We start from the raw sequence: 27,201 nt of genomic DNA, 5'->3' as shown, positions 1-27,201 counted from the left end.
AAGCTCTCCCTGGACAATCAGGGCAATGTGAGCTTCAATATGAAAAAATAAGAACAATGAATTAAGACACAGGAAATGTTTAAAGCCCATGAGTTAATAATGATACTTGGTGGGGGTGGAGGAGAGCCTAAGTGGAAGATGAAGGGGAAGCCAATTCATTGTTTTGAAAAGTAGTAAATAAATGGGAAGAATCCAATATTTATCCTGCCTCTGTTGGGTGAACTGTATTCCATGGCAATGAACTACAAGATGGGAGAGCGTTCTTCTTATAGAAATATTTTATAATAACTGAAGAAATAGAATATCACCAACAACTAACGAATCAGTGGACCTAGCAGGTGTTGATATTAATGGCTGCCAACATAACAGAAAGCAACGGCTAGACATTATATGTGTCTTGATGGGAGAAAAAAGTCATCTATGAAATTTTCTTGCCAAAAACTCAAACCAGAATCTGCTCCAGTTGGGGCCCAGTTGGTAAAGTTTTATTTCTGACACCTTTGGCTCTCTTGTTTTTTAGCCGCACAGAGGCAGGCAGTTTTGTATTAAGGTTATGGCAGTGTTTCTCAAGCTTCATACAGACCCCTTTTAGAGGAAAGCATTCTCACAAACCCCCAGTGGTGACTGAAATTACTTATCTTACTTACTGTAGACATATAACTAGATGTGAATACTTCATATTCACAGCTCCTATACAACTGTAAAACCAACATACATTTACAAATAAAATCTAAACAAAATGACCAAACAAATACAATTCAAATGAATGACACTGAATTAATATGAGGGAAGATATTTTGCTCAAATCGAGTTGTTGCTTGCAAAGGGACACAGTACTGATGGCTGGGGTGGATGTTTTTGGTTTCAGCACTGTATGCACTTGGGTGACGCAATTGTGTGGTGATGTCTCTCTAATAACTCTCTAGAAGGCTCTCCTTTATGCTGTGTGCTGGGACGTGGTCTTTGTTAATGACATGGTGTGAAAAGTGAGCAACATGAACACAAACCGAAATGGCTGCACTCACACCACAACTAGGATTCAGTTACAAGGTGATTGATTATCTAGACCAGTGGCTCTCAGCCCTGGCTTCCCTTTGAAATGCACATGCAAATACAATTAAATTAGGAGTTTTTCAGGGTGGGGCATTAGTATTTCTTAAAAGCTTTCTAGGCCATTCTAAGGCGCAGCCAATACTGAGAACTACTGATTTTGATGCTCTAGAAAATGCTTATACCGATTAATCTTTATAGTCCAAAAGAAACACCAAATTCAATCATTCTTAGAATATGAGCTGGTTTGAGAGTATGGCGGTGAACCCCCAGGGGTTTGAGAAATTTGGTCTCCGGAGTTTGATCTCCAGGCCTAGTTGGGTGGCCTTAGGCAACTTAGCCTCTCAGAGGTTTGGTTTCTCATTAGTAGAAGAAACTATTAATGGTACTTCCCTCTGCAATGTGTTTGTGAGGATTAGATGTACACAGAGTGCTACATGTAATGCCTGGTTCCTGGTGAGTACTTAACTAAAGGTTAGCTCTTATTATTAACTGATGAGGGAGCAGAAGGCAAGCTGACAGGCCACAAACACCCCCACCCCCAGGTGGGATATGTGTGATATTCTGGGGCACTCCTGGCTGCCCAAGAACAAAGGAAAGGGGAAAAACAAACGGTTAACTGATGGAGATCATAGTCCTGTGGGACCTGAGTCTCCATCACCCCTCCAAAGTGCTGCAGGGAAGCAAAGGCAGAAGGAAATGGCAGATAGAACTAAATTTCCTTATAACCTGCAGCCCATTGACAAATGCTTGAGGCTGGCAGGGTAAAACGTTTCTCCAGGAACTCCCTCCTGTCTTAATGCTAATGATTTGCTAGAGGGAAAAACAACCTTAGCTTGACAATAGCTAGGCCTCCAGTATCCTGTGAGTCTTTAGCATGTGAAAATCTCACTGGAAACTTCCCCTGGACTTTACCGCCCCCAACTCCGTAGTATATAACCAGTGCCTCTTTCTGCCCACGGGTCCTGTCCCCGTGCTTTAATAAAATCACCTTTTTGCATCAAAGACGTCTTCAAGAATTCTTTCTTGGCCGTTGGCTCCGGACCCCACGAACTCCACAATCACCCCCAAAACCTCCTCGTTAATTATGATGTTGATAACCCTCTGGAAACTACTAAAACATTTCTTGGGCAGGTGCAAGCCACAAGAAAGAGGGGATGGGAGAATGGGGTGCTGGGCGAACATTATGAGGAAGGGCATTTGGTGGCGTTAGGTGGGGCAACAAACACAGTGAGGACGGATGGGATGTTCAGTAAGGGTGTGGGACTGTCAGTGTGAGCTGGGTAACAGCTGATTGGCGTGAAGCCTAGATGGGCAGTACACGGAAAAGGGATGAGAATAATGCACAGGGTCACCCAGAGGTGGCAATGCACGGGAAGAGATGATAAAACAAGAAAACGAAGATGCAGCCAGTGGAGCAAACAACTCTAGGAGCAGACACGGCCACCTGCAGACTCTGAATGGGAGGCCAAGGCTGCCGTAGTCAGGGAGAAAGCTGCTGCTCCCAGCGGGAGACGGTGGCTGCTTTCTCAGAGCTGGGCCAGCCCCATTGGTTGCTGCTGAGCGTTTGCTTGCCTCCTAGAACAGTGGTGTCATCCATTCTAGGCCTCGCTGGAGACCCAGTGGAAAGGAGACTCACAGGATGGGGTAGAGTGGGCATAAGGCATTAATGAGTCATTCGGCCTCTTCTGAATTGTTGCTTCTGCCTTTTTGTGGAAAGGACTACTTCCTTTCCCTAGAAAGGCTATTCCCCGGAAGCTAGGCAGCTGATGATCTTGGGCTGTGGTTTGGATAATGACGGACCATGGCTCTACTCTACTTGGGTCAGTAGCAGGATGTCATAAGCCTATACACGGACAAACCCAGCTACTTCCGCTTTTAATCGTATCAGAAATTTTGATTTTATACGTTTTTAAGGAATGTAATACACTTAGCACATAGCAGGGTTTTTTTTTAATTTTTTTTAACGTTTACTTATTTTTGAGACAGAGAGAGACAGAGCATGAACGGGGGAGGGGCAGAGAGAGGGAGGCACAGAATCTGAAACAGGCTCTAGGCTCTGAGCTGTCAGCACAGATCCTGACGCGGGGCTCGAACTCACGGACCGCGAGATCATGAGTCGTTCGCTCAACCGACTGAGCCACCCAGGCGCCCCCATAGCAGTTGTTTAAAAAAAAAAAAAAACCAACCACACAGAAAAACCCTGAAATATCCTATGTAATATAGTAATTGGCAAGTTCTTAGTCCGAAATACTATTCTCCTCAAGGGATTATGTCAGGCAGAGTGTTTTAGTAAAATAGTAATTTTAAAGTTATCTTTACAGAAAGCTGTCTTTCTCCCCATTTTCCAGGTTTATCATTGTTTATTATTTCCTTTAATAAAATTTCCCAGAACATGTTTTCTTAACTGCCTGGTGATTTCAAACTTTACAGATTGGTTTTAAAGTTTAGTTTTTAAAGAGGTGCCTTTGTAATCGAGTTAAACATTCAGTGGGCTGATGCTGTGGTGTTTCAGCTTTTAATTTTTCTTCAGTTTTATTTTAGCGAGAGAGAGAGGGAGCGTGAGTGGGGGACAGGGGCAGAGGGAGACAGAGAGAGAATCCCAAGCAGGCTCTGTGCTGTCCATGCAGAGCCTGGTAGGGTGCTTGAGCCCAGGAGCCATGGAGATCATGACACTCAACCAACTGAGCCACCCAGGTGCCCCTCAGCTTCTAAATTTTAAACTTAAGAGACTTCTTTAGAGTGGACACAACCTTCATCAAAGCTTTCGGGTGACAGCGCTGTATTTTTAGGGCTAAACTCTAAGAAGAATGAGAAAACAAAGAGTTATATTGTAACTCACTTGGTTAATCTAATTTATTCACATATTTAACCACGGTCAGCATGTAGTTGTTTTCCTCAAAGAGGCCCACTTTCCAAAACACTTTTCAAAATGTCTTCTTTTCCCACAAGGCTCTTTGTGTTTAGTTAACCCTTTTTATGCTTGCGAGTTTCTCTCTGCCAGTTAGCATCCTAGCAGGACCCTGCCTGAGACTGGACTCTGGAAACTTGCTTTCATAGCAAGCTGTCTGCGCCACCAGTAAACCCCGGAGCTCTCCTGTGTTCGGTATAGTGCAGGATCCCATTGTTTATATGGCTGCCTTTTAATTTAGAAGCCAGAACAGACTTAAAACGGGGTGCAGGGCAAAACCCCCCTTTGACTGAGTAGCCCGGGATTTCTTTCCTGGAGCACCCAGAAAGAAGATACAGAGCATTGTTTTTCAGGTTCATCTGAGGACTTGGAAAACGTTCATGTTGGAAATCAGCACAGTGGTTCTTATCAACTACCATCTCCATTATTAGGGGACTTGCTGGGTTTAGTTTAGCTCCATGTAAGGAGTAATAAAAGGGGGTAATATTTATCTAAGATTGTCTCTTCCTCATGGCTCTTGGTAGTTTCATTTTCATTCCTGGAGAAAGCTTTTGTTTACCGCCCCCCCCCAACCACCACCTGTGGTTTTAAGCAAATTGTCCACAAAAAAGCCCTTTGTTCCCACAGTATCATAGACTGGCCCTCCAGATAATTTCCCTGGTTGGTACCTGCATCCACCTCCAGCCTTTTTGTTTGCAGTCCCTGTAAAATTGTTGGTTCCCTCCTGATTAGCAAAGTGATCCCTTTTCCCCTCAGAGTAGCATTTTGTGTGGGAGGAGGTTGCTGCGGGCAATGTGCACGTGTCCCCCTACGCTCCCAGTCCCATCTCCACCTTTTATTTGGGTAACAAAAGGGCTTCCACCTTTTATTTGGGTAACAAAAGGGCTTGCTTGTTGTGGGCTCGCTTTCTAACCTGGTTTCTCAGCTCTTGAAAAATCTGTCAGGTCAAGTGTAGTGTTACCAGTGTAAAGTCATTTTACATGCTGCTGCCTATAAAACCATGAAATTCAACTGGCTTCCTTCCAGACTCTGAGAACAGCTTGTGACCATTTTAAATTGGGTTAAAAACTGTTTTTAAACAACTGTAAAGTTAGGTTTCTTAGCCATTTTTATTTTGCATTCAACAGCAAGAAAAACGTCAAGAGAAAGATTCGTAAAAATGCTTATACCGATTAAATCAAAGGGTAGTTTATTATAAAAGAATCAAAACAGAAACTCTAAGTACCAGTGTGTACATTGTACACATTTAAATGACTCACAAGAATGAAGTTTTTTTCATATACATTAAGATCACACCACCTTGCTGTTTATCGAAAGATGTTCAAGGAGAAATCTGACTCCAAACTGCATACAAGACTGCCATCTTAAACAGACCGCATTTCAAACATGCAACAACGCCACTGGTAATAAAGCTTTGGAATGGGTGTTCATTCTATTATTCGACTACAAACAGGATAGAAAGCAAGATCAGTTGAGAATTTAATCTAAAATAGAATGGAAGCTGTCATTTTTCTGCACCAGCACTCCTCACTCCTCTGCTGCCATCTTTAGCAAATACTCCTTGTCGATCTTGAAGAGTCTCCATCCCTCTTCGCTGGACAGATCAGAAGCACCTCTTCTTTTGTAGAAGTTGATAGATGGTTCATTCCATTCGGCTACCAAGAAGTGCATGCTGCTGCAGCGACATTTCATGGCAACCTGTTACAAGAGACAGCAAAACAAACTCAGTGACATTTCACCTGCTTGCCAAGACCCGAATCGGAATCAGTCATTAAAATAATTCAGTAACCCTTACGGATTCAGAAACCAAAACCAACACATACCTGGCTTAGGTTCTTCAGAATTTCTGATCCTATGCCAAAGCCTAAAAGAAAGAGAAGTACCATTTACAAAGTCATCTTTAGGACTTGAAGCCCTGATTTCTCTTTAGAGCGCCCCCCTCTTAACCGAGCCATACCTCTATAGTCACTCATTACGAAGAAGTCCTCAAGATACAACAGTTTGCCAATCCACGGGTCATAGGTAAAGTAGTACATGGCGAAACCAACAACACTGTGTCCTGTAATAAGAGGATCACATGAGATGTGGACAAAAAGCAACCCATAAAAGCTGTAGCTGCAAAATCAGAAGCCTATCATAGGTTTTTAAAAATATACATGCATGTATTATAGAAATAAGTAGCCACTGAACTGGACTGTTTCCTGATTTTTATGCTAGTGCAGTCCAGGCCACTGTTGGATGATCTCACTGTTCTGAGAACATGTATTTGCAAAAAGCACACATTAGAGCTAGCTGAAGCGAGGCTAAAATCGTGGACTGGCCACTCTGCAATCTGCTGGATCTCACACTCAGGAAGTGAGAATGCTTTCATTACGTGCCAGAGCAACACTGCTATAGTCTTAAAACTAAACACACACATTATTCACATCCTATCGATATATTGGTATGTTGACTTGGGAATAAGTCAGGTTTACACGGCAGTTCAGAATAATAAATATTTGTAGTTTAGAAACTCTGCTTCCTTAAGGTCAGGACATCAGGCCAAAAGCGTAACGTTTAATTTCAGAACTTGCCTTCCAATTCGCACATCTTCAATTTGCTCTCCCCAGTTTTAAGCCAGAAGAAGCAGAGGTACCCAGAAACAGGTATTATGTAACATCCACATACCTCTGAAAAGTACCTCATCCCGTATGTTTTCCGTTTGTTTCTTCTAGCTTGGGGAAGAGACTTCAGAAAAAAACGAAGCACCCACCCAAACAACTTCCCTTTTTAGCTCTGTCTTCTGACCAGTCAACAGGGACCAGCAAACAAAACAAAACAAAACAAAACAATCTGACTCCCTCTTATAGGGTGTCTGTAATTTCAAATGGAGGCAAAGGTTTCAAATTAAACTTTCTAGCCGTTTTATAGTCCTGAGCAAACACAGGAAGCGAGTACACTGGAGTTTCTGATCTACCGTGTTTTAAGTGTGTGATAATAGGACCTTACCTCATTTATCATGATCATCTACTTTATTGTGTAAAGGATCTTTTAGTTACCTCCCCGCCCATCCATGTACACGGAAGGGCCATGTACATGGCGAAGCTAGAGACTGTAACCTGAAGATTGGGACAAATTAAAGAAAAAAATGTGATTTAACACAATTACAAAAAAAGGTTACGTTAGGGTCAAACAAGAACCATTTATGAAACTGAATTACAACAAACGACATTATACCTAACTCTTCCGGGTCTCCACAGCACTCTGATACTTACTTAAACAGCTCAAACTCTTCAGGGTCTCCACAGCACTGATACTTACTTAAACAGCTCTTTCAACCTGCCCTATTATGTGCAGCACATCTACTTTTTTTTCTCAGTAGTTTGGACACTCGCTATTATTTCTGGCCAATTGCTCAGTATCTTTGGCCTGTGTTGTCAGTGGTTCTACACAACAGACATTATGTTTTTATACAACACTCGGTGTTTGGCTTCTGGAAGGGAAGGGTGGTTACCTTCCGGAGACCGGTGCTCCTTGGGCACTTCTGCAACCAGGCAGTGGTAGAAAGGGTGCTCTCCGAAACCATCCTCTAGTAGATCTGCAAGAAGGGGCAGCAGGGACAGACAGTGATGGCCTTGGTGAAGATGACAAGCACCGGACGCCCTTCCCCCGCCCTGCCACAGTTGCGTTACCTTTTTCAGTTAACATTACTTGCTCTTCCATATATTCGTATTTGGCCAGTTCCTGGGGCGATGCACATAGGAGAAAGGGAGAAGAGAAGAAGAAAACTTTAAGTGAGGCCCCGGCCTAACCAGCTCAGAGGGAACAGGGTGGGCGGGGCGGGGTGGAGATTCACTCCCAGAATCCTGCCCGGAGCGGCCGGGCCAAGGCTGGAAGTGGCTGGCGGACAAAGGGGGACCTGCCTGAGCCGCTCCCCACCTCCCGCCCCAGGAGGGGCCCGGGCCTCCCGCTACCTTGATTAGACGCAGGATGTCACTGCAGTCGGCGGCGGTGGCCGGGCGGATCACGAATTTAGCCATTTTCGTCTTTTGCTTTTCTTCCCTTTGCGGACCAGGCCCCTGTACTTGAACAGCAGGAGGAGGTGGTTCCTCATTCGTCTCCCGGGAGCGTCCTCTTCTCAGTCAGGCTGGCACCATGACCCGGCGAACCTTTGCTAGCGACGGAAAAGCTCCCCCGACTGCGACTAGCGCTGCACACTCGAGTGTCCGCTGCGCTCCGCTTTTTAGCGCGGAGAAGCCCCGCCTCCGGCCGTGAGGCGGAGGCCCCTCGTCCAATGAGGCTCCGACCGCCCCCCTCTTCCGGACACCGCCCTCCCTTCCGGACACCGCCCTCTCTTCCGGGCCTCCGTGTGAATCCGGCAGGCGCGGGCGCGGGCGCGGGCGCGGGCGCGGGCGCGGGCGCGGGCGCGGGCGCGGGCGCGGGCGCGGGCGCGGGCGCGGGCGCGGGCGCGGGCGCGGGCGCGGGCGCGGGCAGCGAGGCGAGCCACGGGGTTCTCTAGGGGCGCCCTCTACCGACGCCTCTCGAAACCTTCCCGGAAGCCCGAAATGGGAACTTGCGTGTCCCCCACGCACCTTCGCAAAAGGGTAAGAGGAGATCTTTTTGTGGTCCCTAGCTAGTGACTTTCCAGTTTCTTCCTTCACTGGTCAGGAAAGGAAACTCAGGAGACCCAGCCTTGGGCAACTTGAGGATTAGAGCAGCAGTTCTCAAAGTGTGGTTCTGGGGAACCTGTGGGTTCCAAGATCCCGTCAGAGAGTGTGTCAAAATTGGTTTCATAATAATAGTAAGACGTCATTGGTCTTTTTCATTCTTGTTGAAAATTTCCAGAGGCGACGTGATGTGTGTGTGATGAAGTCACTGCTCTGATGACTAATGGAATGTGTGCTTGTATATTCTATTTTTTATGTTTATTTATTTATTTTTTGAGAGAGAGAGAGAGGGAGGCTGAGAATCCCAAGCAGGCTCAGCACTGTCGGCGCAGAGCCAGATGCGAGGCTCGAACTCACGAAACCAGGAGACCGTCACCTGAGCTGAAATCAAGAGTCAGACTGAGCCACCCAGGTGCCCCATGCTTGTATATTCTTAGATTTCCTAGAATTTCCTAAGGTAAACTATTTGGGTTCTTCAGTAATTTTTCCCCTCTATATTTGTAATTTTTAGAATTAACACACTGTTTTCTTTCTTATTTTTTTCCTTATTCTTTCTTAAATCTCTGACCTTCCTTGTGGACACCCACTTCCCCTGCATGAGGTACACTCTTTACAATTTCCTTTAGTCAAGATCTGCTTTTGAAAATTTTTCTGTTTTGCTTGTCTACATATGTCTTTAATTCATCTTAAAATTCTTGAAGGGTTTATTTCACTGCTTATAGAATTTGAGGTTGAAAGTTATTTTCTTACAGCATGGTGATATCAGACTATCTTCTGGCTTCTATTGCTGTTGAAAGTTGTTGTAATCCTTACTTGCTGCATCCTCTGTGCTTCTTTTTCCTCTTTGCTTTAACTTTTTATTTTGAAATAATTACAAATTTACAGAATGTGTGATGACATTGCTCTTGCGACTAAAGGAATGTGTGCTTGTGTATTCTTGTGTCTAATAGAATTTTCAAAGGTAAGCTTTTTGGATTCTTCAGTAATTTTTAAATGTCCCGAGAGCAGAATGTTTGAGAACGGTTGAATGAGAGTATAGCTGTTTCTTGACTGTACCCACTGGAACAAGTATTCCGCCTTTTGCAGGTAGTTTTTCTTTGACATTCCACCTTCCCAGATAGAGCCTCTGAGGGCTTGCTTTGGCTGCCCTACTTGGGTTCCAGGATGAGTCAAAGAGAAAGCAGAGAAGGGTCCCACAGCGCTCTCCGTCTGTAGAATGAAAGGTTGGACTATCACCAAATGACCCCTCAAACATCCAACAAGTGATTCTCTGCCTTTGCTAGCAATACCCTGTATGTAAAAAGGAAAGCAAAAGTAGGTTCTCTGTTACCTTTCCCACCCTCTGGGAATGTTATGCATAGTGAGTCACCTGGGAATTTACCAAATGTCTTTCTCAAAGATCTTTAAAAATAGCATTGATTCTCATCTGCCTGAGCTACTTCAGGTGATGTGTTTCCTGACACCATGACACATGGATGATCATCCATAGGCCCTTCCCTGCTCCCGGTCTTACTCGTGGGAGGATCGAGGAGAGCTAATTGCGTAAGTATGTGTTTACTGATAACGGTAAATTAGACCTCCATGACTAAGCACTAATGATAGCTGTCCTGTTGAAGCAATAGTACGGCTCTTTTCAGTTTGGGTTGCTTAGTTTTTCAGAATAATGCTAGTTTCATTAAAATTTGTTTCATTTTCTATGTATTCTATTTTTTTCCAGTTGAAATTTCATGCTTTTATGCTTCACTTTGCCATTATGGCAAGAGGAGCCCGTTCTTTTTTTTTTTTAAAGATTTTATTTTTTAAGTAGTCTCTCCACCCAACATGGGAATTGACCTCACAACCCCGGGATCAAGAGTTGCCAGCTCCACCAACTGAGTGAGTCAGGCACCCCCAAGAAGAGTCTATCCTGAAAAGCAGATGGCTACAGAAAAAAAAAAAACCTCATTGTGATTGTGTTTGTGCAAATGTAGAAGCTTAGAACCCTAAGAAATTTGAATTTTCTTTTGGCGGTGAACCAAGTTAGGCTTTTCCATTGTCAGGAATAGATACAATGGATGACTAACATTACTCTTGATACTGGAATTTATATTTATTTATTTATTTTTAATGTTTATTTATCTTTATTGTGGGGTTTGAACCCACAAACCGTGGGATCATGACCTGAGCTGAAGTCAGCCACCTAACTGACTGAGCCACCCAGTCAGTTTATGTTTAAAACTGCATAAAGAGGGATTACCTGGAAAATTTTGATTTGGTTAATGAGTCAACAAATCAACAAGACTTATTGTGTCTTGTGCTGGGTACTTGGGAGTTATAAAGGAAGATTCAGTTTTGAAACCAGCCCTCAGGGCATGCAGTTTACTTTTAGAGTTGTGTGTGTGTGTGTGTGTGTAGTTTACTACAGCAGAATTTAAGTTTTGTGAGAAAGAGAATTCCTATAAAACTAAGGAGGTCTTAGTATGGGTAGAGTAGGAGGAAGGGAAACCGCCAAGGCGCGTTGTGGGTGATTTACATTCATTGTCTCATTTGATCTTTACAGTGTGTTGTGAAATGGGTAATGTTAGCTGCATGCATCTTTACAACTGAGAAAACTGGAGGCTCAGAGGGTTACACAATTGCCAAAACTAGGAAGTGATAGAGCTAGGAATGAAGGAATTATGTTGATTTCCATGCCAGAGTGAATGAACCTGTCCAACCTGCCCTATTGAACTATTATGGAAAGTGTCATGGTTTTCTTCTGTTTATAGAAGTAATACACACTGATTAAGAAAACTGGAGAATGGCAGAGTTATAAAAAGTTAATAAAAATCCTGTTTGTAGGTTGGTTTTCTTCCAGTCTTTTTGTCTATGTACATATACACGCAGGACTGATACTCAGTTGGTATATACAGTGTAGTAGATTTAAAATGGCCGCAAATTCATTTCAGCTCCTCCCGTCAAGAGGTAGAGTCTGTTTCCCCACTCCTTGGATCTGGACTGGCTTTGTGACTTGCCTTGACCAATAGAATGCAGTAGAAGTGGTGATATACAACTTGTAAACAAGACCTCAAAAGGTCCTAAAACTTCTGCTCATGCTCTCCTGGGACACTGCTAGTGCCATATGAGGAAGCTTGAGCTAGCTAGCCTCCTTGAGGAGGAAAGACCTCATGAAGACAGGGGTCCAGCTGGTAGCCAGCACCAATTGCAAGATACATAAGTGAGGCCATCTTAGGTCATCTAATCACACTTGAGCTCTCAGGTGATTGTGGTCGTACCAGTGACCCTAGGTGAGACCAACAGAAGAACAGCCTAGCTGATCCCAGGCCATGTTATTAACCTGAAGAATCATGAGCCAATAAAATGTTTTTTTTTAAGCCACTAAATATCGGAGTGCTTTGTTATACAGCAAAGGCTAACTGAAACTAGATGGTCGTTTTGGTTCTTTACATCTGGCTTCCATTCTGATTGGTTGTAGTGTCCGTTCTGACTGGTCTGTGCTTTTTTGCTGTACCTTTCAAAATATTAAAAAAATTACTATGTGTGTGTGTCGGGTGTGTGTGTGTGTAATAACAACAAATTGGTATCCTATATGTATAATTCCTATCCTTCAACGTAGTGTATTGTCTCCTTAGCTACTACGGCTTTGGAATTCGATTCCCCATCTGTATGGTCATGTCATTTACTTAACCTGGTTAAGTCACCATTTTTTTTTGTCTGTAATGAGTAAATAATAAGAATATCCTTAATATGGTTAGTTGTTGTGAGGATTAAACGAGGTAATGCATAAAAAGTGCTCAGCATAGCACCTGGACTGTTAGCTTTAATACTATTAACATTTGTAGTATATTTTTCCATCTCATTAAGTATATTTATTTTTTTTTTAAATATGATGGCTTCTTAAAATTCCATTCCGTGCAGTTTATTTTACCATTCTCTTGTTGAAGATTTAGATTTTTTTCACTCATAAATAATGCATTGATGAACATGTTTCCATCCAGGTTCAGCCCAGGTTTCTGATTGTTTCCTTAGGAAGATTCCTAGAAGTGAAATTACCAACTAAGCAGAGATGTCATTTTGTTCATCTGAAGCCAGACAAACACTCCAAATTCAGGTCCTCATTACATGAAAGTATAATTTGAGATGACTCCGCAGATGGGCTTGCTCTAGCTAAAATTATCTAAATTTTGATAACATCTGACATCTATATTCCACAGGTTATAATACTTGGGATAGACTAGAGTTTGGGTCTTCTCCAGAGGGGGTTTTCTTGCTACATGTGGGCAAAACTTTATGGGTATGATCAATAAAAACAACTAGCCCCAGGAAAACACCTTGTTTTGGGCCAAGGTTTTCTTTTATTTTTCTATCCTTTTTTTTTTAATTTGTGAAATTATCCTTTAGGGCCTGGAAAGCTGTTCCATCTTTAGGGGTGGACCATCAAAAGTGTAAGACTTCTCTTTGTAAGTATAAAGTATTACGTTGCTTTAGGCTGCAGTTATGAGGCTGGTCACTAATAAGTAAGGTATTAATCAGGACTCTTGTCTGCAAGTACCTGATTCTAACTAGTTTAGGCAAAAGGGGAATTCACTGCTCAGCACAGGGAGCACAGGTCTGACAGGAACTAGAACCTTGTGGTACAGTCTGAAATATACTGAAAAAGAGGGAAGATCGGTGCTTGTAATGGACATCTGTTTGTTTCTCAGAAAATCATTTTTTGCTTTTGAGTAATTATTTCCCCCCTAAGCCCCAAAAGATGGTTCTCCTTGGTGAGGGGGGAGGAGGCTCCCAATCAGAGCATGCCATCTGCTTTGTCAATATTGTGATCCAAGCCATGCCAACCAGTGTCTTTTCTCAGTGATGCCAAGAAAGTCCTTCCCTTTCTTCTGGCACATCTGAGAAGATGTGGAGGTCTGAGACAATGACTTTGACCTGCCTGGGAAAGACTGACCCCATTTGAGTTTCTGGCTCTGCATAGCCACAGGTGGAATGGCCTGTATGCTCCCAATCATCTCTGTTGCCTGCTTTTGACCACCTCACACCCTCACCCCGACCCCCACCCCAGGTACTACTACTTTGCACACTTGTAAGGAAAAAGGGGGCCGAATGGTTAGAAAGTCTCCATTCCATTCACTTCAGAAAAAAGTGGGGATAAGAAGCTCCTTGGCCAAAGAGGAGGGGTTGGGAGAGGTAGATACTGTGTGGGAACATGCAGAAATAGGGATGATCATACTTGAAATCCCTGGGGTTGAACTTTAAGACATGTGATATAACTCCTTTTTTTCCCCCTGTCTGGTCATCTTTGTTTTCGTTTTGGTTTTTGTCTGGTGGTCTTTGTGAGAAGTCCAGCGCATTGGCAATTGTGTTAAATCTGCAGAAATTGCCTGTTGGAAACCAGATGTGGAGGCTGAGTGACCTTTAGGCAAAGACTTGGACACATTCCAACTCTCTGAATGTTTATTACTTAAGACTGGTGCTGTTGGCCCAAGGGCCATTGCTGTCCACCATGAACACTTTTTATTTCAAGGTTCCACAATAGCAAGACAGTTATTTGGAAGCAAGTTGTTTTATACCACCCCTTTTGTATCAGTTATCTATTGCCACATAACAAATGACCACAGACATACTGGTTTATGTTATATACATTTATTATTGCAGTTTCTGTAGGTTGGGAGTCCAGGCGTGGCTTAGCTGGTTCCTTTGATTAAGGCGTCAGCCAGGCTGCATTCTCATGTGGGAGTATGGCCAAAGAAGAATCCACCTGTGAGCTCAGGTTGTAGGCACCGGTAGAATTCATTTCCTTGACTGGGGACTTTGACTTCTTACTGGCTGTCAGTTGAGGCCACTGTGGTTTCTAGAAGCTGCCTGCAGTTTCTTATCACGTGGGCTTATCCAGTATGGCTGCTTACTTCATCAAGCCAGAAAAGAGAGTCTATAGAATAGTCTGCTACAAGATAGTGCTTTTTAATTGTGAAGAACCCCCCACATAACATCAATTTTATCATCTTAACTATTTTTAATCATTTGTACAGTACAGTAGTGTTAACTATGTGCATATTGTTGTATGACAAACCTCTAGAAATTTTTCCTTTTGCAAAACTGAAACTCTACACCCATTGAACACTTCCTCATTTCCCCCTTCTCCTAGCGCCTGGTAACTACCATTCTGCTTTCTGACTCTATGAGATACCTCATAGATACCTCATATAAGTGAATCGTACACTGTTTTTTTGTGACTGGCTTATCTCACTTAGCATAATGTCCTCAAGGTTTATCCATGTTGTAGCCAATGACAAAACTTCCTTCTTTTAAAAAGTTGAATGATATTCCATTGTGTGTATATACCACATTTCTTTTTTTATATGCAAAGTTTCACAAATTTTATTTTTTTAAGTTTTTATTTAAATTCCAGTTGACATACAGTGTTCTATTAGTTTCATGGATGCAATATAGTGATTCAGCACTTCCGTACATCACGCGCTGCTCATCACAAGTGCCCTCCTGAATCCCCATCACCTATTTCACCCATCCCCCCACCCACCTCTCCTCTGGTAACCATCAGTTTGTTCTCTGTAGTTAAGAGTCTGTTTCTTGGTTTGCCTCTATCTCTCTTTTTCCCCTTTGCTCATTTCTTTTGTTTCTTAAATTCCACATATGAGTGAAATCATATCGTGTACCACATTTCTTGACACTTAGGTTGCTTCCACTTTTTGGCTCTTCTGAAAAATGGCACACTGAGCATAGGTGTGCAAATGTCTTTTCAAGACCCTGTTTTCAACTCTTTACGATCTTTACCCAGAAATGGGATTGCTAGATTATATGGTATTTCTATTTTTAGTTTTTGAGGAACCTGTCCATGTTTTCCATAGAGGCTGTACCATTTTACATTCCCACCAACAGTGCACAACGGTTCTCTTTTCTCCACATCTGCACCAGCGCTTGTTATCTTCTGGGTTTTGTGTTTGTTTGTTTGTTTGTTTGTTTGTTTTGGATAGTGCTCATCCTAACAGGTGTGAGCTGATAGCTCTCTGTGGTTTTGATTTGGAGTTCTCTGATGATTAGTGATGTTGGGCATCTTTTTATATGCTTGTGGGCCATCTGTATATTTTCAGTGGAGGAATGTGCATTTAAGTTCTTTGGCCACTTTTAAACCAGGTTATTTTTTTTTTTAATTTTTAATTTAAAAAAATGTTTATTTTATTTATTTTGAGAGGGAGAGAGAGAGCACGAGAGAATCCCAAGCGGGCTCTGCACTGCTGGTGTGGGGCTTGATCTCATGAACCATGAGGTCATGACCCCAGTTGAAACCGAGAGTCAGACGTTCAACTAACTGAGCCACCCAAGTACCCCAGGTTATTTGTTTTTAATTGTTGAGCTGTAGGAGTTCTTTCTGTATTCTGGATATTAACCTTTTATCAAAGATATGATTTGCAGATATTTTCTCCCATTCCTTAGCTTGCCTTTTCACTCTGCTTATTGTTTCCTCTGACATACAGATATTTTTAAGTTTGATGTAGTCCCATTTGTCTATTTTTGCTTTTGTTGCCTGGCAAGAGAGGGTTTTACATAATGTAACATAATCATGGGAGTGACATCTTATCGCCCTAACCACATTTTCTTGATTAAAAGCAAGTCACAGGTCCTAGCAATATACACGTGGAGAGGATCACACGAAGGCATAAACACCAGGAGGCAGGATCATGGGGGCCACCTTAAGGTCTGTCTGCATGCAAAGGCCAGTAAAAGCCTATTTTTTATTTAACATTTAACAAACATTTTTTTTTTCTTTTTTTTTTCTTTTTTAATATATGAAATTTACTGTCAAATTGGTTTCCATACAACACCCAGTGCTCATCCCAAAAGGTGCCCTCCTCAATACCCATCACCCACCCTGCCCTCCCTCCCACCCTGCCCTCCCTCCCACCCCCCATTAACCCTCAGTTTTTAACAAACATTTTTTAAGGTCTGTTTCCTGCCAAGCATTGTGCTTGGGGATTATGAAATAAATGTGGCATGGTCTCTGCTGTCCACGGGCTTACAGTTAAACATTACAGGTTCTAGTTATGGGTGGAAGGGATCCAGCCTCCTAGAGAAAAGTGACAGGAACAATCAGAACTGAGGGGGCAGACACACGGTTTGTCGCTCGTCCAGTGTGACCTACCTCCTTGAGGCAGCCCTCCCTCTCTCCCCTTCTGGAGTCCTGTCCAAGGGAAGACGACTGCCCACCACTCAGCTGAGGGGTTGAGGCTCTAACTCCTCATAAATACTTAGGAAACTTGCAAAGTACAGTCAGCCATCCTTAGGCCTCCCAAAGTTTCAGCTCTTTGAATCTAGGTATGGAGGTTACTCAATAAGAAGATCATAGGAAATAATTGCCTGTTAGGCACAAAGTTTTAGACACCCCCTCTTTTCCCTGTGGCCCCTGGGTACATGTAATAGATTTTATAGTTCAAAATCCAGCTTACCAATCTTTGTACCATTCACAAACTGGCAATTAAATGTTAACTGTGAATCCAGAAAATAGAGGATACTTCAAAGAAGGAAAAGCAAGGGCATGAACTCCACCCAAGCAGCCTCTGTGTGACCTGAGGAGCAAGGAACAGACCCACATTAGAGCCCTGATGTGAGTGGATGTTGGGCATGTTCTGCTGGGGACAACAAAGGTTATTACCTTAGGACTTATTCCGGAGGCGGAGGAGAAGGTGCTGAATCATTCCTTTTGAAGAGATGATGGAGGTAGGAGAAGGGGTGCAAGAAGATCAAAGGGGGACCCAGAACCATAGGATTGGGAGAACTGTAATACATTTTAAGGTCTCCTTAAAAGATCAATTATAGAAGGGTGCTACAGGAGAGGAAGAAATGAGATCTGCAGCTAGCATTTCTTAGTGCCTATTATGAGTGGCATGCCCGGCTTGGCATTTTACAGATGTGATTTCCTTTAGTCTTTTTTGTAATGTTTGTTTATTTATTTTGAGAGAGAGAGCATGAGCAGGGGAGGAGCAGAGAGACAGGGAGAGAGAGAATCCCAAGCAGGCTCCGCGCTGTCAATGCAGAGCCAGACGCAGGGGCTCGAACTCACGAACCGTGAAATCATGACCTGAGCCGAAATCAAGAGTTGGACGTTTAACCGACTGAGCCACCCAGGTGCCTCTGATTTCATTTAGTCTTTTTGTTTTTTATTAAACATTTTTAAATGTACTCCTGAAATCATTGTTGCACTATATGCTAACTAATTTGGATATAAATTAAAAAAAAAAGACTAATGAAAATAGAGAACACAAAAAAAAATATATATATTGTACACCTGAAACTAATATAACACTATATGTTAACTATACTCAAATTAAAATTGAAATAGGGGATGAGATCATGCCATTTGAGATAACATGCATGGACCTAGAAGGTATTTTGCTACATGAAATAAGTGAGACTAAGAAAGACAAATACTATATGATTTCATTCATAAGTGGAATCTAAAAAAACAAACAAAAAGCAGAATTGAACCTATAAATACAAAGAACAAACTGATGGTTGCCAGAAAGGAAGGGTGTGGGAGGTTGGGCAAAATGGGTGAAGGGGAATAGAACATACGGGCTTCCAGTTATGGAATGAGTAAGTCACAGCATAAGGATACAGTGGATGATATTGTAATAGCGATGTAATGGGACAGGTGGTAGCTACGTTGTGGTGAAAATAGCACCATGTATAAACCTGTCAAATCATTAAGTTGTGCACCTGAAACTAATGTAACATTGTGTGTTAGCTATGCTCAAAAAAAAAAAAAAAAAGAAAAGAAAAAACATCTTTTAAAAATGTTTATTTATTTTGAGAGAGGCAGAGAGAGCACAAGCAAGGGAGGGGCAGAGAGAGAGGGAGACACAGAATCCAAAGCAGGCTCCAGGCTCCGAGCTGTCAGCACAGAGCCTGATGTGGGGCTGGAACCCATGAACCGCGAGATAATGACCTGAGCTGAAGTTGGACACTTAATTGACTGAGCCACCCAGTCAGGGAAAACTGGGAATGAAATCAGCCATTTATTTTATTTTATTAAAAAAGCCTTTTTTTTTTAATGTTTATCTGTTTTTGAGAGAGAGAGAGACAGAGTGCAAGTGGGGGAGGGGCAGAGAGAGAGAGGGAGACACAGAATTCGAAGCAGGCTCCAGGATCTGAGCTGTCAGCACAGAGCTCGACACGGGCTCAAACTCACGAGCCGTGCAATCATGAGCTGAGCTGAAGTTGGACGCTTAACTCACTGAGCCACCCAGATGCCCCTGAAATCAGCCATTTAAATAAAGCTAGCATGGATGAATATAATCTGGAATAGTAAGGGTTAAGAGTTTTTTTTTTCTTCAAAGCCCCCCAACCTCTATTGTTGAGATTTCTGTCATCGTAGAAGCATAGAATGGTAGTGATTCACTAGTACAAATTTCTCATCTAATAGCTAAGAAAACTGAAGCCCAGAGAGGGTGAAGTACTTGTCCAAGGTCACACAGCTAGAAGGTGGCAGAGTCAAAAATACAAGTGAGGTCTCCTGATTCTAAGTCAAGAGATCTTTTACTATACCTCAGAGGTCTTCTGGCAAAAATGGAAAACTTAAAAACAGACAGTATATTAAATACTGTCCTAAGGCTAGAGTCCAGGTAGAAAACTGTAAACATTCCACACATTTGGTCCACTTCTCACTAGCGCATGCTTTATTTTAATTATGGCAAAGAATGCTTGGTCTTGTTCCAGTCTACTCAGTTTCTTCTTCTTCCTAAGCCTTCTGTCTCTGGTCTCTGCCTTGTGCGCCCCCCACCCCCAACCCCTGCCCATCCCAAGGACTGATAAGTAGGACTCTGCTGTGTGAATCACAAACACCTACAACTGAGACAAGCACACAATCAACTTGCTAGGAGATCCATGCCACTTAAGAGGCCGCAGGCAGCTGCCCCCATCCAGACTTCTTCACGGGAGAATTCCAGAGGCCACAGAACTTCGCATTCATGGGGGATTCCCCTCTGAACATCTTGTCAGTGAGTCTGGGGCATCACAGTATCACCATGCTTTCTGAGATCAGTGCTATCCCAGTACTTTGAAAATAGTCATGGGGGAGGGGAAGAAAAAATAAAGAGGTTAGAGAGGGAGGGAGCCAAAATATAAGAGACTCTTAAAAACTGAGAACAAACTGAGGGTTGATGGGGGGTGGAATGGAGGGGGGGGTGATGGGCATTGAGGAGGGTACCTGTTGGGATGAGCACTGGGTGTTGTATGGAAACCAATTTGACAATAAATTTCATATTTAAAAAAAAAAAAAGAAAATGGTCCATAGCCCTGCATTCATGTTATTCCCTTACAGACAGAGCACACACTCCTAATCTGACAGGAGGAGTGGGTTTTCCTATCCAGGCAGGTGACATAGAGAATGCCAGCCTGTTGACATGAAGCCAAAGGGCAGTTGGCTCAGTAAGTACTTTTTGGGAGGTGGGGTTGAATGTACTGTGTGGCAGCAAAAGCAGGAAGTTTGAGGCCAGGCAGACCTAGTTGCAAATCCCAGTGCTGCCAGTTACCAGCTGTGTGATTTTGGACAAGATTCTTGAATCTCAGTGTGCTTATCTGTAAAATGGAGTTAGATCATTTTGTCCTCTCACTAGTGTAAATATTAAATGCTGTTGTGAAGGGCGCCTGGGTGGCTCAGTCGGTTAAGCGTCCGACTTCAGCTCGGGTCACGATCTCGTGGTCCGTGAGTTCGAGCCCTGCGTCGGGTTCTGGGCTGATGGCTCAGAGCCTGGAGCCTGCTTCTGATTCTGTGTCTCCCTCTCTCTCTGCCCCTCCCCCGTTCATGCTCTGTCTCTCTCTGTCTCAAAAATAAATAAACGTTAAAAAAAATTAAAAAAAAATAAATGCTGTTGTGAAACCCTTTATAGAGTGCTTAGAATATAGTTGGTACCCTCTAAATGTTTATTCCTTTCTGTCTGGCTGGTAATACAAGGAGTATAACAATTTTTAGATTAGGAAGAATAATTGTGAATGGTCCAATAAGAAGAGGGAAGGATTTATCTCTAAACCTATTTTTATCCTGCCCTTACACAGGATCATTCTCTTATTCATTGACCTTTGTCATGAAGCTTTGACCTTCCTCATGAATAATCACTGTGATGTGATTCAGTTAACATTTGCCAACCAATGAGGCCTTCCCGGTGATCACAGAATCAGGAGTCATCACAGAGGTTGGGTAATCAGTATTGTAATCCCTATTGTACTCTGCCCAGAGCGTTTTATCTGCTTGGCCAGACATCATGTAGACAAGTCCAGTCCAGAACACATCACCTAAGATAAATTATTTACAACTCCGCCTCACTTTAAAAGTGGACCTCATCCATGACCTGATTAATATTTCACTATAAACCCCACCTGGAGATTTTTTAAAAAAGAAGCAGCTTGGTGAAAATAGGAGAAAATGTGGAAAAGACCATTATACAGAACATATTCATTCACACAACTTTTTTCCTTTCTCCTTTTTACAGGTATTTTATAGTTATGCCAGATAGAGGGAAATTATGCAGTTACGGTGCTTAGAATCTGGGCAAGACAGCAGACAGAACAATTTCTCAAACTTTCTATTTGGTACCTAGTCTCTGAAACCATGGTTAAAAAGAAAAAGCTGTAAAAGAGCTGTGAATAGTGGTTAAGCACTCTTCTTTTACCTTCAGCAACATGTAACCATGAAACACAATGTACGGTTCTATCATTCTCTTGTTCCACTTCCAGATTAATCCAATTCATTGAAAATTCTCTTCAACATGTCCAAGAATCCCAGTGAACCCCAAGGTGCATAAACACAAACCACACCAAGGCACTACACAATCAAATTCTGAAAAGCAGGGATAAAGACAAAATCTTAAAGATGAGACTAATCACTGGTTTGTCATCAAAAACAATGCAAACCAGAAGATATTGGGAACATCTTTATTTTTTTAAAGTTTATTTATTTATTTTGAGAAAGAGACTGCATGGGAGGAGCAGAGAGCGAGAGAGGGAGAATCCCAAGCAGGCTCTGTACTGTCAGTGCGGAGCCCGACACGGGACTCAAACTCATGAACTGTGAGATCATGACCTGTGCTGAAAGCAAGAGTTGGATGCTTAACTGACTGAGCCACCCAGGTGCCCCGGAACAACATCTTTAAAGCATTAAAAGAAAAACACTGTCAACCTCCAATTTTATATCCAGTGAAAATGTTCTTCAAAGATGAAGGCAAAATAAAGACATTTCAGTGAAGCCAAAGCCAAGAGAATGCATCGCTAGTGAATTTGCACTACAAGGAATGCTAAGAGAAGTTCTTCAGGCTGAAGGAAAAGGATACCAGATGGACACAGGAGTTTACACAAAGGAATGAAGAGTAAATACGGTAAATATTTGGGTAATATAAAAGATATTTTTCTTGTTTTTAATATCTTTAAAAGAGAATTAACTGCTTAAAGTGAGAATAATAACAGTATATTAGAGGATTTATAATAATTATCGATATAGAATTTATGAACACAACAGCAGAGATAGGATGCAAATATATCATTAAAAGATGCTCACGTTGTATGTTAAATGCTGTAACATTCAAAGGTAGACTGTGGTAAGTTTAAAATGCATATTGTAAAGCTCAGAGCAACGACTAAAAAAATGAAAAGGGTGTAGCTCATTTGTCAGTAGAGGAGATAAAATGGATTCATAAAAAATAATCCAAGGGAAGAGAGGAAAAGAGGGAAAAAGGAACAAAGAACACCTAGGACAAATGGAAATATAGGACTAGTGTCGTTCCTCTGTCAGGTAAGAAACCACCAAAGGAAAAGCCTAAAACATCTGTATTTACCTGTTAAAACAGAGGTGCTATGTTTGGCCAAGATGAGTTGTGATTCTTTGAGGTCGGGCACATTGCAGTCCCAGAATGATATTCGGATTCTGTTAGCAAGGAATTAGAAGGGAATGGCTGTAGGGTAGGCAACTAAAGGTGTCTGCTGGGATTGGTCCTGGAAGTATAGAAAGAGAAGAATCTCAGAGGCCAAAATTTACACTACTCAACTTGGCACTGTACTAGAACAAGAATACCCCAATGAAAGAACTCCAGCAACTGAATCTTGAGATGGATCTTTGAGTATTGTGGGGATGGATATATCAGTCTCTCCTTATTCATTTATTTAACAGATTTGTATCGTGTCAGGTGTTGTTTTTATCTCTGGAATTATAGCAGTAGAAAAACCAGACAAAGATGTCTGCCCCCCTGATGCTTACATTCCAGTGAAGGTATCTTAGCTGAATGCAACAGATTCCACGTTCATCAGTCAATTTTCTGATTATAATTGGATTTATTATGGCCCTCGAACTGTCCCACATTTCATTATGAATTAAGAAATTGGTATTTTTATTTCATCGATCAGTCGCTTGGTTGGTGTGACTCTTATTAGGGACATATATTTCACCTTTAGTGAAATGACAAATTGTGTTTTTGACCTGCTTATCTGAGGGCCAGTACTTGAACCATGGTAAATTCAAAAAGGCATTTCAATCCTGTGAGCCACTGTGGGAGGCAGAAAGCCACATAGCTTTCTCTAGTTAATACCTCAATAGTGCATCTTTCTCCCATTTGGAATGTTTAAATGTATTCATTTGTGTGAAAGGGATACCAGAAGGAAATATTAAATTGTAAGGTTCTAAATATCTCTGAAAAAAAGGAGTGCTGACTTTGAAACACTGTGTTTGTGTGATGTATTAAGAACTAATGGGGTTAAAGTTCCTCCTGCCAGGATTTAAGCTTCAAAAAAATTTCCTGTTGATGGTCATTTAGATTGTTGCTTTTTTTCCTGCCCTTTCAAACAATGCTCTTATGCACATTCCTGTATATATCCTTGAGTACAAGAGCAATGATAGAGTATTTACCTAGGACTGGAATGCTGTGTCAAAGGGTTGATGCATGTTCAACTTTATGGAATACAGCCAGATTGCTCCTCAGAGTGATTATGCCAATTCATACCTTCTACTAATCTGTGAATGAGAATTCTTGCCTGCCATTCTCTGTCCTCACCAACAGTTAATATTTTCAGACTCTTTGGTTTTTGCTTACCTGATAGGTATGAAATGGTATCTTATTATGGTTTGAATTTAATTCATTTGATGTTGACCTTTTCAGAGTTTTTTGGCCATATATTCTTTCTTCTACTTGAATTGCCAATTCATGACCTTGTCCATTTTTTATTGGCGTCTTTACCTTTTTCTTATTCATTTTTAGTAACCCTTTTATATAATTTATTATTCTAACTTCTCACCCCTCCTTTTTGTTATTTTTGCTCCAGACATGTACCACATCTGTGGCTAGGATATTTTTCTTTGTTGATAGTGTCTTTGGTTAAAAAATATAGTGTCTTTGGTTATATGGAAGTGTTTCATTTATCCATCCATTTTGAACTAAGATTATCCTACTGGGTATAAGCAAGTTCCAAATTTTTATATTATCATGGTGAATTTTCCCTATTTTCATTTTTGTGGCTCTTTATATTTAGTGGTTTTAAAAATTTAAAGTCCAGGGCTCCTGGGTGGCTCAGTTGGTTAAGCATCTGACTTAGACTCAGGTCGTGACCTCACAGTTTGTGGGTTTGAGCCCTGCGTTGGGTTGTGTGCTGACAGCTTGGAGCCTAGAGCCTGCTTGGGATTCTCTGTCTCTTCTGCTCTCTGCCCCTCCTCCATTTGCTGTCTCTCTCTCTCAAAAATAAACATTAAAAAAATTAAAGTCCATTTTTATGAAATAAATACAGCAAATGCAACTTTATTTTTGTAAATATTTGCCTGATATGTCCTTTCTCCTAATCTTGACTTTGACCTTAATGTATCTTTATGTTAATGTCATACTGAGAACAGGCCACTGGGGATGGTATACCCTAGTTGCAGAAAATAAGGGCCCTGTGGCCAGTACCAGCTTATACGTTTATTATTCAGATTTTGAATTTCATGCTTGCTTCTGTCCCTTCATCACTTACTGCTGTCGTGGTGGACAGGACCAGGGGGTGGAGAAGGATGATATGTATGCAAGGATCTAGCCAATAAATGAGACATACTCAGATCCAGTGAAATAGTAATAGGTTCTGAATCTATTTTTGCCAAACACAGTGGAAAGAAGTAGAAATAGAGTTTCCTTATTTCTGGCTTGAGATAGAAAAGAGTCCTAGTTTAGGAAAATTAACGTTCAGAGACAGGATTCTGAAATGACAAATTTCAGGACATTTTGTTTGCCATATGTTGGTGGACCATTTGATGATAACCTAGCAATTAAGCTAGAACCGTATGTCATTACTTTATAATTTACCAAAGTAAAAATAACTGTAGAATACCTTTTTTCCACATGGGGAAACTAATCAGAAAGGGAGAAATATTGGCTGAAGGCCTGTATAAATGCTGAATGTGCACATGAGAGGAGAACTTGAGGATTATGATTTGAGGCCCCGTGATCTAGGTTTCTAGATGATTTCTCATTTCCCAGTTTGTTCTCATTTCCCAGTCAATTCCCCTGACTCTGCAGAATTGCCTGATTCTAGCAGTGACTGGTGTTATAACATGGCAGGAATCATGAGACTACTTCCCCAGATCTCCCCATATCATGTTTTTCTGGGCAAGTCTGGAGTACAAGACCACGCCCTCTGGTGGAGAAAGATACCACTCACTGCTATTTGGGAAATGCTTGTTAGTCATCATTTGCTAGCCATTTTAATTTTGGGGGAAAGATCTTTAATATCTCTCAACCCTAATGTCTTTATCTATCAAATGGGAATACTGATCTCCTACAGTTCTTGTGAGGATTAAATAAGATAGCTGAGCGATAAGTGCTCAGTAAATAATACTGTCCATGCTAGTATTCCCTCATAGTTGAACAGATATTTATTATGTATTTTGCGTATGTTAGGCACCGAGATAAGTAGTCAATACATGGGTGGCTATCATACTGCTAATCCATATTATTATATAATTAAATTACAGTGTATCCGGCACTGTGCCAGGTATAGGAGCCACAGCAGTAAATAAGATCGAACATTTAAGTCTCTGGATAGGTTTTTCTGGTTCTATTAGTGAGACTCTTTTCTCCCTTATGAGTTCTCTGGACTTCCAAAGAGATCACAGCCAGATGGCTTCCTGCAATGTGGCAGGTTCTGGCTGACTATGGGACGGAAAGGAGGGTAGAAAAACGTGATCAGCCTCTGTCCCTTATAGGCAGGTGGGAAAGAAGCTGCTCACGATGGGGGTCTTTTGCTTTGCTTTACTTTGCCTTCCCTTTCCAGAAGAACCTAGCATACCATGGGGGATGTTCTGCTGTCACAGGAGAAAAGAATATAGACACAGAGCAACACAGACCAAAATGTTCACTCTGGCCCTTGCACAAGAAAGGACAAGAAAGTAGGGGAGTTGTATTTTCCCAGTCCTTAGGGAAAACTCAGCCTTTTGGACCTCTTCTTCTCCTTAGCAAGTGTCAGTCATCCAGTTCCTTCTGGATGAGACAGGCTAGGAGGGTAGAAAAAGACTGAGGATTTCCTGGGGCTTGAATCAGTAGAAGAGGGAAGAAAAGAAGAAAAAAACCCTTATCATGGTCCTCCCTTAGAGAGGATAAGCTGTAAAAAAAATCAGACCTTCCTCACTGCCAACGTTCTTGTGCTCTCAGGGACCATAATGCTACAAAGAGTTGCTTTCTTTTTCCCTACTAAGTGTCCTCTTCTGCTAATCAAGCTTTCATAGGAGGCACCAGACTCCAGGAATAGGGGTGGGGATGGGGGGGGGGAGTAGAAAATAACCCTTTACAGTAATAAGAAAAACAGTTATTTTTAATTTAAAAAGCATCTTGAAGGGTTTAGATTATGCATAGATAATTGATTAAATTTATAATCCTGGGGAGGGTAGCTCTTGAGGTTGACATTTATCTTGAGGTTGACATTGTTCTCTCCTACAATAAATCATCCTTTCTTTCAGTGTGATGGACCCAATCTTTAATTTGAACTCTGAATATGATCTATAATGTGGATCTTTTCGTTCTTATGTTATACTCATATAGAAGATTCTGAAAGCTCAGTCTAGCTGGTTGTTTAAAGCCTGGGTTAGGACTAAACTAGCCTTTGAAGGTGTGAACATTGCTTAGAGTTCCTCTCCCTCCATGATTAACCCCCTTAAGAGCTGCTTTCCATCTTCCAATCAATAAATCTTAACTAGACCTTGAGAATGAACTATGTGCCCAGACTTGAGATTTAAAAGATGACTCCTGCCTTTACAAAGCTTACTGTATCATTGGAGTACCACGATGGACACTTCAAAGTCATCAAAGAAAGAATACAAAGTATAATTAAGTGATAAATTGTCAGATACAGACTTAGTAAAATAGAAGTTTAGAACAATGAAAGGTTAATGATGGCTACAGGAGTCGGGAAATCCTTTTAGAAGAAGTAGGACTTCAGTTAGGTTTTGCCAATCCATAAAGAGAGGAAAGTACTCACTTTCACCAATGGCCAAATTACGGAAAGAGCCTAAATGTCCATTAACTGATGAATGGAGAAAGAAGTTGTGGTTTATATACACAACGGAATACTACTTGGTAATGAGAAAGAATGAAATCTGGC

General features: G+C 41.8%; 2 protein-coding genes and 1 long non-coding RNA gene across 6 annotated transcripts in view; 2 read left to right on the top strand and 1 right to left on the bottom strand.

The window, feature by feature from the left end:
• Positions 1–5,127: 5,127 nt before the first annotated feature.
• Positions 5,128–8,177, bottom strand: SAT1 (spermidine/spermine N1-acetyltransferase 1). Its single transcript, XM_042974802.1, has 6 exons — positions 7,915–8,177; positions 7,633–7,684; positions 7,455–7,538; positions 5,919–6,020; positions 5,785–5,825; positions 5,128–5,659 (listed from the first exon to the last, which is right to left on the bottom strand). The coding sequence occupies exons 1-6, from the start codon at positions 7,978–7,980 to the stop codon at positions 5,489–5,491; spliced, it is 516 nt and encodes a 171-aa protein (XP_042830736.1). The 5' UTR covers positions 7,981–8,177; the 3' UTR covers positions 5,128–5,488.
• A 782-nt stretch (positions 8,178–8,959) lies between these two features.
• Positions 8,960–21,599, top strand: LOC122235382. 4 transcript variants are annotated; one of them, XR_006213446.1, is made up of 6 exons: positions 8,960–10,149; positions 12,616–12,697; positions 12,988–13,046; positions 19,405–19,598; positions 19,922–20,028; positions 21,090–21,599. It is a non-coding gene; the product is annotated as an uncharacterized LOC122235382 (long non-coding RNA). The 4 variants fall into 4 exon arrangements; XR_006213447.1 differs by lacking the exon at positions 12,616–12,697; XR_006213445.1 differs by having other exon boundaries at positions 12,616–13,046; positions 21,334–21,599.
• A 162-nt stretch (positions 21,600–21,761) lies between these two features.
• The window catches only part of ACOT9 (acyl-CoA thioesterase 9), a 44,821-nt gene continuing 39,381 nt past the window's right edge, over positions 21,762–27,201 (top strand). The window contains exon 1 of the mRNA XM_042974011.1: positions 21,762–21,971. The gene's annotated coding sequence lies outside the window, so the exon portion shown is untranslated. The remainder of the gene's footprint in view (positions 21,972–27,201) is intronic.

The sequence above is a fragment of the Panthera tigris genome, chromosome X (assembly GCF_018350195.1).
Source record: "Panthera tigris isolate Pti1 chromosome X, P.tigris_Pti1_mat1.1, whole genome shotgun sequence".
NCBI classification, from domain to species: domain Eukaryota; kingdom Metazoa; phylum Chordata; class Mammalia; order Carnivora; family Felidae; genus Panthera; species Panthera tigris.
Note: the sequence above shows the minus strand (reverse complement) of the source record. Positions and strands in the feature narration are given on the sequence as shown.

Bases quoted from the DNA above. Each gene is read 5' to 3' on its own strand.
- SAT1 (XM_042974802.1), bottom strand. From the start codon at position 7,980: ATGGCTAAATTCGTGATCCGCCCGGCCACCGCCGCCGACTGCAGTGAC. The intron at 6,021-7,454 runs GTAACCACCCTT...CTCTTATTACAG, and splicing joins GGAGCACCGGTCTCCGGAAG to GACACAGTGTTGTTGGTTTC. The intron at 5,660-5,784 runs GTATGTGTTGGT...CTCTTGTAACAG, and splicing joins TTCTGAAGAACCTAAGCCAG to GTTGCCATGAAATGTCGCTG.